Source organism: Setaria italica, chromosome I (genome assembly GCF_000263155.2).
Source record: "Setaria italica strain Yugu1 chromosome I, Setaria_italica_v2.0, whole genome shotgun sequence".
In the NCBI taxonomy this organism is placed as follows: Eukaryota; Viridiplantae; Streptophyta; class Magnoliopsida; order Poales; family Poaceae; genus Setaria; species Setaria italica.
The window spans coordinates 9,389,923-9,408,853 of record NC_028450.1 but is presented as its reverse complement, the minus strand read 5'-3'; the positions used below and the strand labels follow the sequence as shown (position 1 = coordinate 9,408,853).

The 18,931-nt window shown below is 45.7% G+C and overlaps 2 protein-coding genes across 3 annotated transcripts; one reads left to right on the top strand and one right to left on the bottom strand.

Annotated features, from left to right (window-relative positions):
* Positions 1 to 378: 378 nt before the first annotated feature.
* LOC101783156 (terpene synthase 2, chloroplastic) lies at positions 379 to 3,461 on the top strand. 2 transcript variants are annotated; one of them, XM_012846620.2, is made up of 6 exons: positions 379 to 894; positions 1,010 to 1,388; positions 1,752 to 1,970; positions 2,410 to 2,548; positions 2,683 to 2,931; positions 3,042 to 3,461. In XM_012846620.2, the coding sequence occupies exons 1-6, from the start codon at positions 522 to 524 to the stop codon at positions 3,315 to 3,317; spliced, it is 1,635 nt and encodes a 544-aa protein (XP_012702074.1). In that variant the 5' UTR covers positions 379 to 521; the 3' UTR covers positions 3,318 to 3,461. The 2 variants fall into 2 exon arrangements, with proteins under 2 accessions (XP_012702074.1, XP_004954742.1); XM_004954685.3 differs by having other exon boundaries at positions 380 to 894; positions 1,013 to 1,388.
* A 4,988-nt stretch (positions 3,462 to 8,449) lies between these two features.
* LOC101782740 lies at positions 8,450 to 9,762 on the bottom strand. Its single transcript, XM_022828024.1, has 2 exons — positions 9,292 to 9,762; positions 8,450 to 8,980 (listed from the first exon to the last, which is right to left on the bottom strand). The coding sequence occupies exons 1-2, from the start codon at positions 9,760 to 9,762 to the stop codon at positions 8,450 to 8,452; spliced, it is 1,002 nt and encodes a 333-aa protein (XP_022683759.1).
* Between the last annotated feature and the right edge of the window lie 9,169 nt (positions 9,763 to 18,931).

Here is an 18,931-nt window from a genome sequence, read left to right as displayed (position 1 = left end):
GCGAATAATCAACGGCGGCTGAACTATGTGTTGCTCTCGATCAGCTCGTATTTTCCACATGGGCAGGCTGCTGTTCACTACAAATTGGAGGCTGCTATGGAACGTGTTGAAGATTCACACGCACACGGTAGAGAGAGGAAGAAACACAGAAGGCAGGACTGACAGAAGGTGTGGTCTACTAGGTCCTGAAGAACAGTGACAGCAGTGGACGACTTATTACATGCCCTGGAGCTGTCGATGATGCTTCAATTCAGAAGCTTCAGCACCACATCACAGCAAACGCTGTAGCTGGTGCTCACTTAATATCTGATGAAATGAGGGAGCCCTAGCTAGCTGCTCCTGCCTCTCACTATAAATTGGAGGGCGTGCACGTAGCTCGATGCATAACACAAACGAGCTGCAAGCATACTGTACTGTGTATACACAGCTAAGTACAGTTAATTAGGACTTGCTTTCCGATTAGTTAAAGCTGTGTTGCTCGAGTTCTTTGTAGTAATTATTAACCAGCTGTTAGAGCTATAATGGCTGCTGCTCCTGCACGCATCGTCTTCTCCTTCTCCGTGGAGCCTCTTCTCCTTCAAGCTTCGCCGGCGGCCGGGAACGGCCGGCGAGGGCACCGCCACCGCAGCGGTTCAATCCGCTCCTCGCTCGCGTACAAAACACCCCAGAAAAGCATCGTGACTGTACAAAAGACTCTGCACGGGTATCGGAAGAGCGGACGGGAGACGATGGCCGTCGTCGACAACCTCAAGCGCCTCTGCATCGACCACTATTTCGAGGAAGAAATCGAGAGCGCCATGGGCGCGTGCATGGATCTCGTCCACAGCGATGATCTCTTCGACGCAACCCTTGCATTCAGGCTCATGAGAGAGGCCGGCCATGATGTTTCAGCAGGTCGGTAAAAACATAGAGACTTAATCTCTCAGCTCGTTTCAAACATGTTTCTTCATTTTCAAACAGAACAGAGATGGCCAAATAAAGTTGTTTAAATTGTTTCCATTACGTGTAGCAGATGATGTTCTGAGGAGGTTCACCGACGACACCGGCGAGTTCAAGCTTGCTCTTAGCAACGATATAAGGGGCCTCCTGAGCCTGCATGACATGTCACACCTGGACATGGGAGATGAAGCATCACTCTCCAAGGCAAAGGAGTTCTCAAGCAAGCACCTTGAATCTGCCATCAGGTACTTGGAGCCAGGACTTGCAAGGTACGTGAGGCAGTCCCTGGACCACCCATACCACCTGAGCCTGATGCAGTACAAGGCTAGGCACCACCTCAGCTACCTGCAGACTCTGCCCACCAGAAACACTGCAATGGAGGAACTAGCAATTTCAGAGTTCCAGCTCAACAAACGGCTGCATCAGAAAGAAATGCAGGAGGTTAAAAGGTCAGTAATTAATTAACAATGTTGTAGTTAATCGTCACTGCACCAAACTGAAATTGCCTTGGCGGCTAGCAATTTTGTTGGCGGCTAATTGAAGCCGCCAAGGTATATAGTACTTGGAAGCGCATATTAACAGCTAAGAAAACGTAATTCCATGGTGGTTTTTAAAAGCAGCCAAGAAAATGCGCGCATATGATCCTTTTTTTTAAGATCAATTGACACCAGAAGATTTCATCACTAATTTACGTACGTAAATTAAAAGTGTTTATAAAATTATATTCCAGAATTTGTTTTGACGATTAAGATTCAGTGGTAATTTACTATTTATGAATTATAATTGTGAGATATTTGATTCATGTGATGCAGATGGTGGACGGATCTAGGATTGTCTCGTGAGATACCGGTGGTGCGGGACCAGGTGCTGAAATGGTACATGTGGCCCATGACAACCTTCCAGGGGCCTTCCTCGTCCAGATACCGGGTTGAGACCACAAAGATAATCTCACTAGTCTACGTTGTTGATGACATATTTGATCTTGTTGGCACACCAGAGGAGCTCTCCCTCTTCACCGAGGCAATCAAAATGTAAGCTTGCAAGTAATTAACATCGTCTCAAAGTTGTAGGTAAATGATACGTAGTACCAACCTCCGTTTCCGAATAATTGGCAACTGTAACCAAAACATGGTTATCTAGGCAATTCACTTTTTAAGGATGAAATGACCACAATACTTTGGTGAAACTATCTTTTAGTGTTTAACATTCGTATAGTATTCACGTAAGACTAAAATAGGGAAGTGTGTTCCGGGAACGTGGAGTGCCAAGTATTTTAAAACAAATAAAATGGTCAAAAGTAACAAGTACTTGGAAACGGAGGTTAGCACGTAGTAGCTGCATTAATATTCATCTTGTTGTAGATTTCAACATTAATATTGTTTACATATCGAAAATAGTTGGTTTACATCCTGATTTTAATAAGAATTAGTTTGCAATAAGCTAATACATTGTACAAAATATGATTTGCAGGTGGAATACTGTGGCTGCTGATTCACTCCCCAGTGGCATAAGATCATGCTACAAGGCTATTTACACCACTACGAATGAGATCGCAGATATGGTAGAAGAGGAGCGTGGATTCAATCCCATCAATCATCTCAGACATGCAGTATATTACAAACTTGTTTCCATTAAACTTGTTCAATTTGATCCGCATACCAAAAATTTGTAGCCCAAAATTTAGCTATGATGATGTCCTATTGCTGAGCTTTACACAATAAATTCTACCCTTTTTTTTGGCAGTGGGCGGTGCTGTTTGATGGATTCATGGTAGAGGCAAGATGGCTGGCAACCGATCAGGTTCCTACCGCAGAAGACTACCTGAGAAATGGTGCTGTCACTTCAGGAGTGCCGCTTACATTAGCGCTCGTATTCGCCATGCTAGGTTATGATCAAAGTAATGAAGCTGCAGAGCTCGCTGACCACATCCCTTCCATCATCTCTTGCCCGGCCAAGATCCTCAGGCTTTGGGATGACTTGGGCAGTGCAGAGGTCAGCAATTAATTGTTAAATATTTTCACCATATCCTTGTTAAAATAATTTTTAAATACGATATGACTGTAAAAATTTAGCAGCAAATTTAAATCCATGGATTTTTGCAGGATGAAGCACAGGAAGGACTGGACGGATCATACAGGGATTTCTACCTGATGGAAAATCCTAGCTGCACTCAGGCCGACGCCGAAGAACACATGCGTGGCTTGATCGCGAGGGAGTGGGAGGAGCTCAACAGGGAGTGCTTCTCCAGGAGGACCTTCGCCTCTAGGTTCACGCAGGTTTCCTTGAACGCCGCCAGGATGGTCGGCGTCATGTACTCGTACGACAAGGAGCAGAGGCTCCTTGTTCTCGAGGACTACGCGAGGATGCTGCTACTTTGAGAAACTACGTACTGTGATCGATGAGAACAACCTATCCGTCAGGCGTTATCTACGCACAGGAATGTAGCTCGCTTCATTCTCTGATTTTTCTCCCTGTATAAAATGAATCAAGTAATCTCTGTTCCATTGCATCAGACCATTTTACATATTAATTAATGCTTACCAGACGCTAAGAGAACAAAGAGGGTAAATCCTAAAATTATCATAAAGTAGACTATCATATTTTTAAGAACATTATCCACCTCTGTCATCATGAAAATAATCTATATTACACTGGTTGAAAACTGAACATTAGTCCCGGTTGGAAAGACGCATAGGTCTCGAAAATCCAACCGGGACTAATTATTCGGGACTAAAGGTTCCCATCTTTAGTCTCGAGTCTTTCACACGGGACTAAAGATAAACATTTAGTCCCGGTTGGTAATACTAACCAGGACTAAAGGATTTTTGCGCTAAAAAAATATTCTAAATTCTTGGGAGGCTCCCCCATGCGCACGTCGCAAGTCACAAGTCATGCGATTTTTCACGCGAAATATGCGGTGCGTGGGATTCAAAACCGCAACCTCTTGCCTCACGCATAGTTTCCTTACCATCTCACCTACACAGCACATCCGACTGAGTAGGGATGCTATCCTTTTGAATTCACGCATAGTTTTTAGAAACCGCGAAGGAGGGTGTTTGGATAAGGAATTTCCTTATTGAACTTGGTGTGTTCCCGAATGCATCCAGCCCATTGAATCTCTACTGTGATAACAATGGGGCTATTGCGCAAGCAAAGGAGCCAAGGAATCACCAAAAAAACAAACACGTAATGCAACGATTTCATCTCATTCGAAACTTTGTCAACCGAGGCGAGATCAAGAATACACGCAGATTTAAATATTTCAATCCTTTGACAAAGCCTCTCCCGCAGTCTAAGTATGATGCGCACATAAGAGCTATGGGTATTAGATATCTTCTAGATTGACTCTAGTGCAAGTGGGAGACTGTTGGAGGTATGCCCTAGAGGCAATCACAGAGATGATGATATCCCATTTATCCATGATTTATATTGTGTTCCTTGAATATCCATTAAAGGCTACTTGAATTGATTTGCAATTGTATAAATTGTGTGTGAAACTCTTTACTTGTATGGTTATTCTAAAAGTTGTCCCTAGTCGGAGTTCATGTGAGGACACACATGAATATTAGACTAGCATATGTATTAGTTGATGACTATGTTTCACAAGTCGTAGATATGGAGATGTCAAACTAATAATGTGGGCACATGTAGAGACATATGGTAGGACTGACCCAACGTGAGTTACATAGTTCTCTCTTTACACAACGTGTACGCTTTGTCCTTAGACCTGAGATTGTCGCATGTACTCAAGATGTGGATCGACTTACTTAGGGGCTATCAAACGCTACACCGTAACTGTGTAGTTATAAAGGTAGCTTTCGGGTTTGTCAAGAAGCATGTTGTGAGGCATGGTCAGTCAAAATGGAATTTGCCCCTCTCTACTTGAGAGAGATATCTCTAGACCCCTCGAGTGTTCGGATCCGGAAATGCATGGCCATGCTATGTGAGGTTAACAGTTAACCTAGAGAGGGATTTCGAATCACAGGATCGAGAAAGAGAGATCGGCTTGAAGCTAGACCAAATATCGTGAGGCAAAGGGAATAGCATGTACGTGATGTTGTGATGGTTCATCTGATATGATTTTCGTGTGCGCATAGGAGTTCGCATGTCTTGCTAGAGGTTGCTACTAATTATTGGCCGAGTAGGAGTACTCGCGCCATGTTTATGCGTATATGAACCTATAGGGTTGCACACTTAAGGGGCTGGAAGCCTAATGAGGATATGATCCGAATTGGACCAGGTTTGGGAACCTTGGACCTAGAGGCCCGTCAGGGACCCCTATATATTGAGGGGTGGGGGCGGCTTAGGGTTTCATCCCTTTTTGGCCGAACCTCAGCCGCCCCTCCCCCTCCCCCACGCCCTCGCCTTGTTGCACTCGCGGACCTAGCAATCTGGCTTGCAATGCTTCCTCCCCGCACATGTGGATACCTTGGAGGTGTTGCATCTGCAGCACTTGGACGAGCCACCGCACGAGAGCTTGACGAGCTGACGAGGAGCTTGACGAGCCGCCGCGCAAAGAGGACGTTGCTGCACGTGGACGAGTTGCTGAGAAGCTGCTGGACGTGGACGTGTTCGACTACATTGCGGCGATGTGTGATTGACTACACTACCCCGACGCGCTTCATCAACTTCCGTATCTGCGTGTCTAGTGGTAATCCCGTGATCCATATATGACAGCTTTCCTGGTTTACGCGGTAGAAAAAATTTTATTTTGCACTAGCGTAGCCTACCTTGTATCCCTTCACTAGGCATACGCAACCCTAGTCGATTCCCTATGAAGTTTGGAGCCTCCATTTTTAGGATTAAGTTGTATATCTCTAATAGACTCGTAATTCTTAATTTATATTCCTTTACGTGGTACTGTTGCTATTATTCACTAATGATGTCACTATATGTATGAAACTAGATCCTAGCATACATATAGGTAGCACTTGGTTTTGTTTTAAAACCGGGTGCAACAAAAGTGCATCTAGGCCCCAGTGGGTTTTGGTGAATTGAATGACTAACTTGTTTGCTTAAAATTGTGAGCAGGGTTTTATTCTCATATTTATGATGTGATATTGTCTCATAAATAGAATATGCATTATATGGCTCACAATAAAGAAAAGCAAGCGAGTATGTGTTCCTGTGATGCAATTATATGATCAATGACAAGCAAGGGTGAAGTAAAACTTGGGGATATATTTTATGGTTGATCTATATGTCTCCAAATCATGTGATAGCTTGATTGACAAGTAAAGGGATCATTAAGAAAAGAATTAGTGATATTCACATATGGATATTGCAAGACTTTATGTGCATATGATAAAAAGACATGAGCTTATGTGTTACATATTGGTCTTGTTATTGGAAGTTTGCAATTCATGGGACATTTTTTATCAATTAAGAACAAGCATTTGAAGACGATTTCAAATGGGATTTCATTGTTGGTGTCAAAAGCAAAGCTAAACTCAAAGTGGCACGAATAGGTGAAGAAATCAAGCGAGGGACTAGAGCGAGGGACTAACCAAGCTTTGGTCAAGCTACGGCTTAGACTATGTGCATTTTGCTAAGGTGAAGTGGCTAGTATTCGAGGGGTTTCGAAGTAGTGTATCTAAGCCTTACCGAGGGAAGCAATGCAATACATCTAACCTATTGTGATTGATAAAATGGAGTGACTTAAGAATTCAAGTATATCTTATCATGAATGAAGGAAAATCTTAAGTCACTAGCTCAAGATGGACGTGCTCAAGATGATAGCTATGTTGAGAGCCCTCAAGTGACTATTGATCAAAGGATGGCATGGATGAAGACTTACAAGCTCAAGTGGATGATATAGTATTTATATTTATTCTTGAGTATAGGTATGTCGTACTATCAAGAGGGATGCAACATTAGCTAATTGACAATATCAAAAGTGATCTTAGTTGACCTATGTGAAATTGGTCATGAGAAAACCCTTGAGTGAGCTAACTGTCCCAACTCAGCTGACTTAAGTCGGTTCAGCCAGTAGGTGGACCGAGAAAGTGTCTCCGAAGGTTTTTAGGATTAACTCAGCCAAACCGGTCGAACCGATTTGGCAGACTGGTCAAACTGGCTTGGCAGACCGGTTTGACCGGTCTGGGGGTTCAGGGCGCCAACGGCTAGTTTTTCAACTGGTCTGACAGTTTGAGCAACTCTAATGGCTAGTTTCTGGTTTGTGGGGATATTTATACCCCTTGGCCTCCTCCTTGGTGGGCTCTTGGTTACACACGCATTTGACATCATCTAGTGACCAGAAAAACTCTCCCCAACCTCTCTTTGTGAGACTTGAGTGATTCTTGAGAAATCTTTGAGTTGGGTTGAGAGAGTTATCTTGTGTGAGCATTAGTGAGCTGAAAAGAGCAATCCATAGCTTGAGCACTTGTGGTTCACATAGAGAAAGCTTTTGAAGCATTTGTTACTCTTGGAGGTGTGTCTCCTAGATGGCTAGGCGTCGCCGGCTAGCTCCCAAGGTGTGGTGAGCAGCGGCAAGTTTGTGAAGGCTGCAATTTTACCTCCGCAAGGAAAAAGATCATCTAGTGGAGACGAGAAAAGTGGTTGAAAGAAATCCGGCTTGTTGGAAGGGAATTGAAATAGACTTATATTCAAATAGGCTCCTCAACGGAGACATAGGGCTCATTGTGGTGAATCTGAACTTTGGATAAACAAATCTTCATGTCTACATTTGTTTTGCCTCACTTGTTGATTTCGAGCAAATTACTTGTGCTTCCACTTCGATCTACTTGGGTGTGCTTGTCTTATGTGCAGGTACTACATTACCCTACTAGATATTATCCACAGAAGCAACTCTCCAAATTTGGTTGGTGCTGGAAGTCGAGGAGGAGCTCGAGCAGTACTTAGTGTGCTCACTGCCTTGGACCGGTCTGTGAAACCGGTTTGACCGGTTGACCCTAACAGTGCTCTGACAGTGATGCTGAGTAGAGTGAATTTTGAAAAATTGGTCAACTCAATTATTCAACCCACTCTAGGTGACAATAAGGTCCTTTCAAGGCACTGAGATTCAGTATAAGATAATTTCATAAGAAAAAGAAAATTCAAGTAAGTGTCGAAACATTTCGATGTATTTTATAATTTTTAAATTTTGTCACGTTTTGTGCGAATGGTATGATCACGCTGTCACAGACTCACAGTTTCTAAATTCTACAGTCAAAAAAATTGGAGTAAAGTGTACACGTGGCTTTTGAACTTGAGCAACTCCAGCAATGGTCCCTAAATCAACCCCCCTACTTCCTAAGTAGGGGCTCTCTCTATTTTTTAGGGGCTCATTTTCTGCACTCAACTCCAGCAAGGGCCTCTAAATCTTAACCCCTATTTATTTTTCCTCCTATTTTCAACATATTCTCCATATATATGTGCCCTTCATATCACACCACTATAATTCAAATGTAAATATTTCTAAAGCATAGCAATGAACCGCATTCAAAATCACAATTTCAAACATGACAATTTAAATTCAAATTTAAATATGGTCAAACTACAAACAATCGTACTAGCTAGAACCATGAAGTGCCCACAAATGCTCCACAAGATCATCACGAAGTCTCTCATGCACATGTCTATCCTCAATCTCCTGATGTATCTTGAGGAACTCCTCAAGAATGAGGGGATCGCGTCGTTGGTACTCCTCCAGCCTCAGTACCTCACCACCATCTTGATCATAGTTGTAATCCTCTTTTTCATCTCTCTCATTTTCAATGATCATGTTATGCATGATAACAGCAGCGATCATTATATACCAGAGAGTATCCTTATCCCAAAATCTAGCAGGCCCCCTCACCATGGCAAAGCGCGCTTGTAGAACACCAAATGCTCTCTCCACATCCTTCCTCACCGCTTCTTGTGCTTTTGTGAAATGGACTTTCTTATTGCCTTGCGGACTCCTATAGCTCTTCACAAAAGTTGCCCAAGAAGGGTAGATCCCATCTGCAAGATAGTATCCTATGGTATACTTGTTACCATTTAGCATGTACTCAACAGGTGGTGCAGTCCCTAAAGTTAGCCTTTGAAATAATGGTGATCTCTGCAAGACATTGATATCATTTAAAGAGCCCGGTAGACCAAAGAAAGAATGCCAAATCCACAAATCCTTAGATGCAACAGCTTCAAGTATCATAGTTGGCCCATCCACATGCTCTGAATACTGCCCTTTCCAAGCTGTTGGGCAATTCTTCCACCTCCAATGCATACAATCAATGCAACCGAGCATGCCAGGCCATCCCCTCTTAGTGTTAATGGCCAACAATCTTGCAGTGTCCTCAATAGTAGGTGGCCTCAAGTATTGCTCCCAAACACCTCTACCACAGCCTGCACAAAGTGGTGAAAAGCCTCTACCATGGTGGTCTCAGCAAGCCTCACAACTTCATCCATTGAATCAGCTGGAACATCATATGCCAGCATGCGAAACGACCCAAACACCTTCTGTAATGCAGTGGCACCGAGAAGACCTGTTGCATTTGGTTTCTGCCTAAAGTAGTCATCATGTGCCTCCACACCATCCACGATACGCAAGAAGAGGTCTCTCGACATTCTGAACCTCCTCCTGAAGAATGTTGCATTGTATATTGGAGGATCTGCAAAATAATCAGCCACAATGCGCAGATTGCCACTAGACATGTCCCTCGGAACTATCTCACGTCCTGGGACTGAACCATGATGCTTCTTCTTGTGTCTCTCATAGTCCATATCAGCAAGCATAAGAATTACAATGAGGTCATCATCGTCTGACTCCTCTTCTTCCTCCTCCTCCTCTTCCTCTTCCTCCCACCATTGAGCAATGAGGTCATCGTCATTGGAGAAGACCATCTACAATATTTGTAAAATTGTCAGTTCAAATAAGAAAACACAAAATGGTGGTTGGCAATATCTAAGAATTATACATTTTAATCTTAGAAAATAATAATTTATTCTCACTGCCTTATCTAAGAATTATACATTTGAATCTTAGAAAATAATAATTTATTCTCACTGCCTTGTCCTGAGGTGCTACACGCTGCCTAACCTCCTACCTATCATCTAAACTTTATAGAATAATAATTAGTACCATGAAAGCAAACATGGTACTGCCATCAGACCTGGAACGAAGAATTGCACAGACCTGGTACATTCATGAGACAAGTAATCTAATTCACTGGACCGGCAATCCAAACTGAATACTGATTGTTACTTGTAGCTGAGGGAAAAACTCTATTACTCTTAACATCTGCCAGCAGGTGCCAATTAGCTCATATCGGAGGATCGTGCGGATCTGAATTGTGAGTTTCTGAGATCTCTGGATTCCTACAAGCTCCGCGGCGAATCTGCACAACTTTCCCCTCGAAAGCCTATTGTTTATTTATTTCGTGCTAATGCCAACAGTATAACATACTGTAAACAAAGAACAGAAAAGTCAGGGGCCAGCTTTCGGGGATGGTAGCCTAGCAGGACAAGAGAGCATCCCCGGATCATCAATTTCGTTAAAAAGAGAGGAGAAAATCCCTATCATTAGGATGCAAGCGGCGATGAATCCATCAACCAAACCTACAGGACAACAGGAGCCCACTCCACCTAAACAACAGGAACAAAGTAGATCAAGATAGCTCCCATACCAGGATACACAAGAAGGTCCAGACCAGGCAGGAAGCCGCGAAGTGGCGCAATGGAACAGGGCTGCTCAGATCCTGCCGGTGCCGCAGGAAGAAGGGGAACGCTAGAGTTGGCCCACTTTTCCCTCCTCCGACCCCTGCTGTTCTCTCTTCCACGCGCGCAAGATGGAGGGAGGCGATCGAACTGCCGCGCGCGGGATGGAGCGGCACGGAGTTTTCTGTTCCGCGCCAAAATAACCATGGATGGGGGCTCGGAGGGACCCTCCAGGTCTGGGGGGCGTGGGAGGGGATTTGGAGGCCTCCCTAAAATGGGGTTTCTAGTAGGGGCTCTGTTGGACTTCATTTTTTTTACTTAACCTCCTAATTAGAAGTAGGGGCTCTGTTTAGAGGGTCTGCTGGAGTTGCTCTAACTCCCAAAAACGCATTCAGCCCCCCTAAACTTTTTAATGGGTGCATGTGAGGTTTCAAATCACCTGTACCTGAATTAAACTGTCGATGTGGCATGCTGAGCGTGCGTTGACATGGACTGGCATGTGGGTCCACTCATCAGATCCATCTCCTCTCCGTCTTCTTTCTCTTCCTCACCCGGTCGGAAGAAAATTCAGTGCAACTCGGATGCAAAGCGCATCCGATGCGCACCCGTCCGCTCGGTCGACGCGTGGAGGCGAAAGAAAATCGGACAGTCGCGCGTCTGGGAAGGCTCCTCGCGGCTTGGCTGCTTGGCTCCTCGCGCGACTGCATGGCTCGACTTGGAATTGGAATAGGCGCGGCGCGCGGAGGACATGCATGCAGCATGCTGCTGTGCCTTGCCTACGTGGTGTGATTGGCCCATGCATCTGGGCCGTCTACGTGGTGTGATTGTGTGACGACCGACCCCAAATCTCATGAGTTAATCTTAATCCGAGTCCCTAATCCCCATCTCAGCTTTCCCGAGTTTAAGCACTCAACCTCCAGCCCCAGTTCCGACCTCTGAGAACCGACCCTCTCCACCGCTCCCCAGTTCCAACCCCGCCGACCCCAACTCAACCGTCGGATCCTTCTAAGTCTTTCCGCAACGCCTGTCTCTCAATCTGAGCAGTGGACCAACCGAGACTGACCGGTGGACCCACAAAATCTTTCTCCCAGATCTCCCACGACAGACGCACTCGAGTAGCATGCCCACCTCAAAGCTTCTCCGCCGTGTGGCTCAACTTCTCCGACACCCGCCGCTCCGCCTCGTCGCGGGCCACGACCGGATGGATTCTCGCGCCCCTTCCCCAATCGCAGCGGAAGCCCTCTGCAACCCTTTCTGCAGCACCTCGCCACCCGCGCCCATCATCACCCGCCGGACCCCGGCTGCAGAGTCCGACGCCTCCCGTCTTTTCCGCCGCATCTCCACCGTCGCGCCACCCCAGATACGCTACGCGACGATTCCTCCTCCGCCAACCCAGACCCCGGCCGCGACAGCTCCTTTTCCGCCCTGTCAGAGCTGCGCCCTCGACAATCTGTTGCTTCGCGCTCGCCCGCGCGACCGCAGCCCGCCTGTCTTCTCACCTATGCGCCCTCGCTTCTAGCGTCGTTCCCCCGGTCACTTCCATCAGATCCTCCGCATGACGACGCCCGCCTCCGCCAAATTTCAACCATCGGCAAAACCACGCCTGCGCCGCCCTGTCGCTGATGCCCAATGACCGTCGGTGTCATCCCCGAAGTCCTGCTCCACCACACCGTTGCTCAATCGCCGCCCCAGCAGAGCACTCGATCGCTTCTTCCCGGTCTTCGCGCCGCTCCAACCCTCTCTCTTCCGTGCAGCTATAAAAGGGAATGCCAGAGCTCCGCCGGAGTCCCCTTCGCCATCACTGCCTTGCTGTTGTTCCTCTGCTTCGTGCTCAAAGCGCTACAGCCTAAGTCCCTGAGGAACTCTCCTCTCCGCTTCACGCCCACCCTTCCAATCCACCCAGCCGCTTGCTCCTCCGCGCTGCGCAAGAGCTTGTTGGTTTCCACAAGAAGCGCCGCCACTGCTGCCGGAGCACCGCCGGGCATCGCCTGCCCAGTCTTAGTGCTCCCGTTCTTCCGCCCAAGTCTGCTTCTTCCCGACCCCAAGCTTTCCCTGTAAGACGAAGGTAAGCTGCCGACCCTTTTTCCGCCTCGTCCAACCCCTTCTATCCGTCCGACCCCTGTTCCGTCTCGCCCGACCCTGTCTGTTTCGCCGACCCTTTCTCCGCCTCGCCCAAGGGCTCAGCTGTATCTTTTTTCTTAACCCGAGGGTATATGTGTAAAAACGGGGACTTCTCGGCGTTAAGTCTGAGGACCCCCAGCACATCTATTCCTCTAGTCTAAGGGTTAGATCATAAGCTTCTTCCCATCCGACCCTTTTGCCTTGTTTTTCTCCAACCCAAGTGAACTTCCCCACTCTTTCCATAGCAATGCTACAAAGTTTCTGAGCTAGATTTTGCAAGTGTTGCTGTTGAAATTACCGTCTATATGCTAACTCTTGCATTGCATTCGTGTAGAGCTGCATCTCGCCGACGGCTTCTACGAGCTGCACCCGGCGCCAGAAGACGAAGTTGCAGTAGAGCTCCCGCTTCCAGAAGCCAAAGCCGCCCCCGTAGAAGACCCCTTCCCTTCCTCCTCGTTCGAAGGCAAGCCCCAGAGCATGAACCCAGTTTTCCCAAACTTGCGCATGCCTTCTGCCTCGTGTTTGTGCATTTACGTATCAGAGTTGCTTGAAATCGTAGATGCATGACTTAGTTCCCTGATCTGAACACTAGTTGTTGGACCGAGTAGTTGCCATGCTTAAATAGGAACCGGTAAAAGCCGAGTGATTTCCTGTCACTCGCGAGATGTAGGAGTTGGTTGTTTCCTCTCTGTTACAACTATAAGGATGATGGACGGGGCAGGGTTGTGGTTAACTCTTTGGTGGTCGGCTGATCGCCCCGTCTGTCTATGGAACTTGTTAAGGCCCGACAGTGGTGGTGTTCGTGATCAAGTGTTTGAAAGTACTAACCTCATACTTATTATGGGATGAGGAAGCCGAGTACCGGATTGAACCTAGACGTGAGCGGTCACCCCATTGTCCTTGGAACGCAGTTCCCCTGCGGCCGCACGTGGTGGCAAGTGTGGTCACAGAAAAGCAGAGGCCGGGTCTGTGGAACATTGCACCAAAGGAAATGGGCCCGACACGGGTTAGGGGATTGATGGGGAAGGCCGACACAGGAAGCGACCCTCGGTGGTGCGCGGATGTCGTGAGGTTAGGTTCACCATGCATGGTTAAAGAACTCGAATCGATTCGTCTGCCTCTCACAGTTTGAGACTGCTTGATCGCTATGCTACACTGAGTAATAAAGGAATCTGATGATGATATATATACACCCTTGGTTGTTTCTATGTTTGCTTAGAGTAAGTGCTCACTTAGACCGGTTAATGAACCTAGAATCTGAGCTAAAACTTGAAAATAAGGATCTACTTAGTGCTTCTTGGCAAACAAACCCCTCAGCCAAAGAGCCTTGCATGTCTAGAAGTGGTGGAGTAGCGTACTCCCGGTCGGTTAAGTCTTGTTGAGCTTAGTAGCTCAGCCTTGTTGTGGCTTTTCTTTTTTTTCAGGTGAAGTTGCTGCTCCTGAGCCTTCTTCTGTTGGCACTTGGCCGCCCCAACTCCCTCCGGGTTGGACGATCGAGTGGGATCCCTCCTCGGACGGCGAGGAGAGGGATCACTGACGTCTTGGCTGGCCTCACCAAAGCATCCGACCCCTGCGTTTAGCTTCCGCTTGTTTACCTTCTGTTGTTTTCTTCTAAACCTTGTAAAACTCTGATGTTTGTTTTATGGCCGAACTAAATGTTTAAGTTGGTTAACTCAGTGGACTTGTTGTATTCTCTGGAACCGCTCACCTTCGTGTGAGTTTGCTAACTCGGTCCTGTTCAAGTGGTTAAATCGGATGAAATCCGACGGCATCTCGAGTTAGCCTGATTAAGGCCGGGTGTCGCGTGTTAGGTGACTTAACCGTGCCTCGATTTGGCTAATCCGAGGTGGATCCGCCACAGATTGGCCCAAAGATCACGAAGGGACAGTACACGTACAGAACTACACATCCCTCTCGCAAGTCTCTATTTTTGCCCTTTGACGCCTGGCAACGCGCCGCCACCGCCGCCGCCTGCATCTGGGTTGCCGCCACCTCATCCATCTGGCCGGCGGACCGGCGACGCCGCCACCTCCATCTGGCCCGGCGCGCCACCTCCTTCATCTGGTCGGCGGACCGGCGACGCACCCAAGAACAACTTCCTGCCTCAAGAGCTTGATGAAAGTAAGTCTCTGTTATGGTTAAAAAATATTTATCTTTGCAATCATCAGCGTTGTGCAATTCATTCTAAATTTCTAATTTACACGAGCTACTAAATCGCCTGCAGAGTACCCAAAGGATTGATCGCACCACCGGAGACAGTTTCGTGACGCATCACCGGCGGAACTCCATCTGCCTGTCCTTGTTTGAAGCTCTGAGCTCTTGGGAGCGGAAGGCTTGTTAGATGGATTCTTTTGCGCCGACTCTTCTCCTGGCCGATCCTTCTTGTACGTCTTGAAGAACTCCCTGTTCTCCTGCTCCTTCCAAACTATCAATGCAAAGAAGAAATAAATTAACAAAGCGCATGATACAGGCTCACAGCAGACAACCTCAGATGCGCATGAGGATGATGCAATCGCTGACGGTGGTCATGGAGTCGATAGAGAGCAGCCATCACAGGTAGGGTCATCGTATGTTTGTTTATACGATAATACAGATACATCACATGTTATTACTCATCTATTTTGGTACATCATGCATAAAATGACTGAATAATTAATCATCATCTCATTTTACAATAGGTGGCAGATAAAGTTGGGATCACTCCTGAAGTTGGAATGAATTTTGAATCAGAGAAACAAGCCTTTGAGATGTATAACGCATATGCCGATAAGGTTGGGTTCAGTGTTAGAAAGAGCAATACAAAGCGTCGAGTGGATGGTAGTATATCTCAGAAATATATAGTTTGCAGTAGCCAAGGACATCAGCAAACCGAGTCATCAAAAGACACTACAAGGACAGGTTGTGATGCTCGTGTTCAGTTTAGTGTCAGCAGAGAGGGAATTTGGACAGTGCAAAAGATTGTAACTGAACATAATCATTACCTTGCTAGTCCAGATAAGTCGCACAAGCTAAGATCCCAACGACGTATCACTGAAGCAGACAGGATGCTAATTGGCCAGATACGAGATGCCGGGATGAAGCCAGCCCAGTTGTATGAGTTCATGAAGTAGTTTTACGGAGCAGCTGACAAAGTGCCTTTTGCAAAAATGGATTGCAATAACAAGATTGGATGTGAGCGCAGAAAGTACTTAGAAGCCAATGATGTACGGACACTGGTAGAATACCTAAGACACAAACAGTCATAGGATCCTACATTTTTTATGCCGTTCAGGTAGATGAGAAAGATGGTCGGATAGCAAATTTTTTCTGGGCAGATGGTTAATCTATTATGGACTACAAATGCTTTGGTGATGCTGTGTCATTTGACACTACATTTCAGACTAATAAGTTTGAGATGCCTTTTGCTCTGATCCTTGGAACAAACCATCACAAGTAGACGATAATATTTGGGGCTGCATTGATATTTAATGAATCTATTGAATCATTTGTTTGGCTCTTTGAAACCTTCCTAACAGCAATGTCAGGCAAGCATTCAAGGACAATTTTCACTGATCAAGACGTGGCCATGGCTAGAGCAATTGCTTATATGTTCCCAAATACAAGCCATCGCCTTTGTTTGTGGCACATTTACTTAAATGCTGCTAAACATCTCGGGCATGTAATTCATGAGTCAGATAACAAGTTTCTACCTGATTTTAAGAGATGTGTGTACGAAGATAGATTGGAGGCTTACTTCATTGAGAAGTGGAATGAGTTGTTATCTGAATATAACCTGGAGGATAACTCTTGGATGAGAAACCTATATGATTTGAGGGCAAAGTGGGCAGCTGTGTACCGTGATGATTTTATAGCGGATATGACCTCGACTCAAAGGAGTGAAGGTATGAACAATGTGTTTAAGAAAAGATTTCGTAGGAAACTCGGTCTTTCGGAACTTCTTGTAGAATGTGAGAAGGTTTCAGTTAGCCTTCGTGAAAATGAGTTAGATGAAGACTTTAATTCACGCCGAAAGGACACCGTTACTTACACCCCAGATTTACCTATGCTGAAGACTGCAGCGGAATCATACACAAGAAGGATGTATTCTGAGTTTGAGGGTGAATTTAAAAAACAATTATCATTGTCTCATAAATTGCTACAAACTGAAGGGACCAACCTGACATTCTTTATCACATACATGCAATCCGATCATGGAGCAATTGTAGTGTTCAACAGTGCAGATTCTACCATTACATGTTCTTGCAGAAAGTTTGAAGCTATAGGTACGTACAAAAAGTTTAAAGCCATTATATTTTTTTTATACAATTTGCTGAAAATGGTATCCATATTGTATAGGTATATCGTGTCTGCTCCGTTGATCCAAGGTGGATATGATAATGCGACAATACCACACTTTAATATGATTGGGAATTCTTCTACCATGTCTGCCCCATGTATACAAGGAGGATATACGAGTTTGCTACTTGGAGTTGATCAAGACGCCACATTGCAGTCAGCAGTTAGGAAATTACATTTCGCTGGAGGATCCATGAAAACATGTAACTGTGCTAAGCTGTTAAAGTTTCCACATGTGGGATTTTGTTATTTGCCCTAGATTTTATTATGGTGTAATAATGAATTTTACTTGATGTATTATGTTGCATCGGAATCAGTCTTGCTTTCATTTTTTCAGAATATCAGTCTTGCATCGGAATCACTCGTGCTTGTATTTCAGAATATCCAAATGACAGAACATCCATGGAAGAAGCCCCACATCACTAATGATATAATACATCATTTTGCTTCAGTTTATAGATGATCTCAAAGTGTCAATCATGTCACAGACCAGTAATTTACAATCACAAATTGATCTGTCATCCATCCACAATTTGATTAGTGTATAATGTTTGGACAATTTTACAATAAAAAAACACAATTTCATCCTGCACGGATCAGACTTGCTTTCGTTTTCTAGTGCTATCCAGCGACTAAGAAGAATGGACGGACGTTCTCACTTGCACAGCTTGTGTTGGACACCAGCAGCTTTCAGCTTCTCAACTAGGTTTTTCAGGTGTGAGTCTCCTTTCATCTCCACTGTCACCCGCGTGTAGAAAAAAGGTACTATCACCTACGTATTACCAAAGATGCTGGAGTTCACTGTTACCACTGCACCATTAGACAGAACAACTTTCTTCAAGGTTCCCGCATCCACATCATGCTGCGGAGAAAATCAAACATTAAAATTTAGTATTTATTATGGTAAAGGTTTAAGCTAATAGGTCTGCATAATTCATATCAATAAATATAGATCACAGAGTAACTCAAGAAATCAGAATAATTTACTTGGCTAAATACATAGATGGTCTTGCATGAGTCCCAGGTAGCAGTTGCCAGCCTCAGATGCATCAGAGAATATGTACATCAGAGAATACGTACTTTAAATTTCTAAGTTAAGTATCAGGATATCAGAATTATCCAAGTTATTTCTTAAGGCAAGGAATTCAAAAGCTAATACTGCTAGCTGCATCATGAGTAGTAAACCAAAACATTTAGCTTAACTCCTTGATCTTAATGTTCTTATCTTATTCTATCACCAGTTCATGCTATATCCCGATTTCAATTTTGATGTCTTCGGGTGAGCAGGCCTTACCCTTAGCAATCAGCAAATCACACCCTTTCAATCTCTAGACTCTCACATAGAGACCAAGGATCACAGATACACAATTCAATACCGACCGGAACAAGAGCATTACAATTTACACACTTGTAGGGGCAAAAGGAACTTCTGCGCTTACCGGTAATGCGAGCCTGACATTGTCGCCGTCCTGGATCCAGAGCTCCATGGGCCCAGCGAGCTGGAGTTCGTGTGAGGCAAACCATCGAACATGCCTTGTGCATTCAGTCGAGGTTTGAAGACCCAGCATACGTCCACAAGTTAAGCACGGCGCTGGTGGTCTGCACGAGCACCTGCAATGGCAGCAGCAACTGCACGCTGGCGCTGACGGCGGCGAGATGGCAGGTGGCCAGGACATCGGGGAGGAAGAGCGAAGATGTCGGGGAGGCGCCAGACGAAGCCGAAGATGTCGGGGAGGCGCCAGGAGATCACGGTGGCGGCGGGGGTAGATGGAGGAGGCGGCGGCTCACGTGTTGATATCCCTCGCCCAACGTGCTTGCCAGCCGAGTCTCTCCTGGAGCCGAGCTGCGTACGTGAGTCACTCCTGGAGCCGACCCTGTATCGCGACGCAGTTCGTTGGAT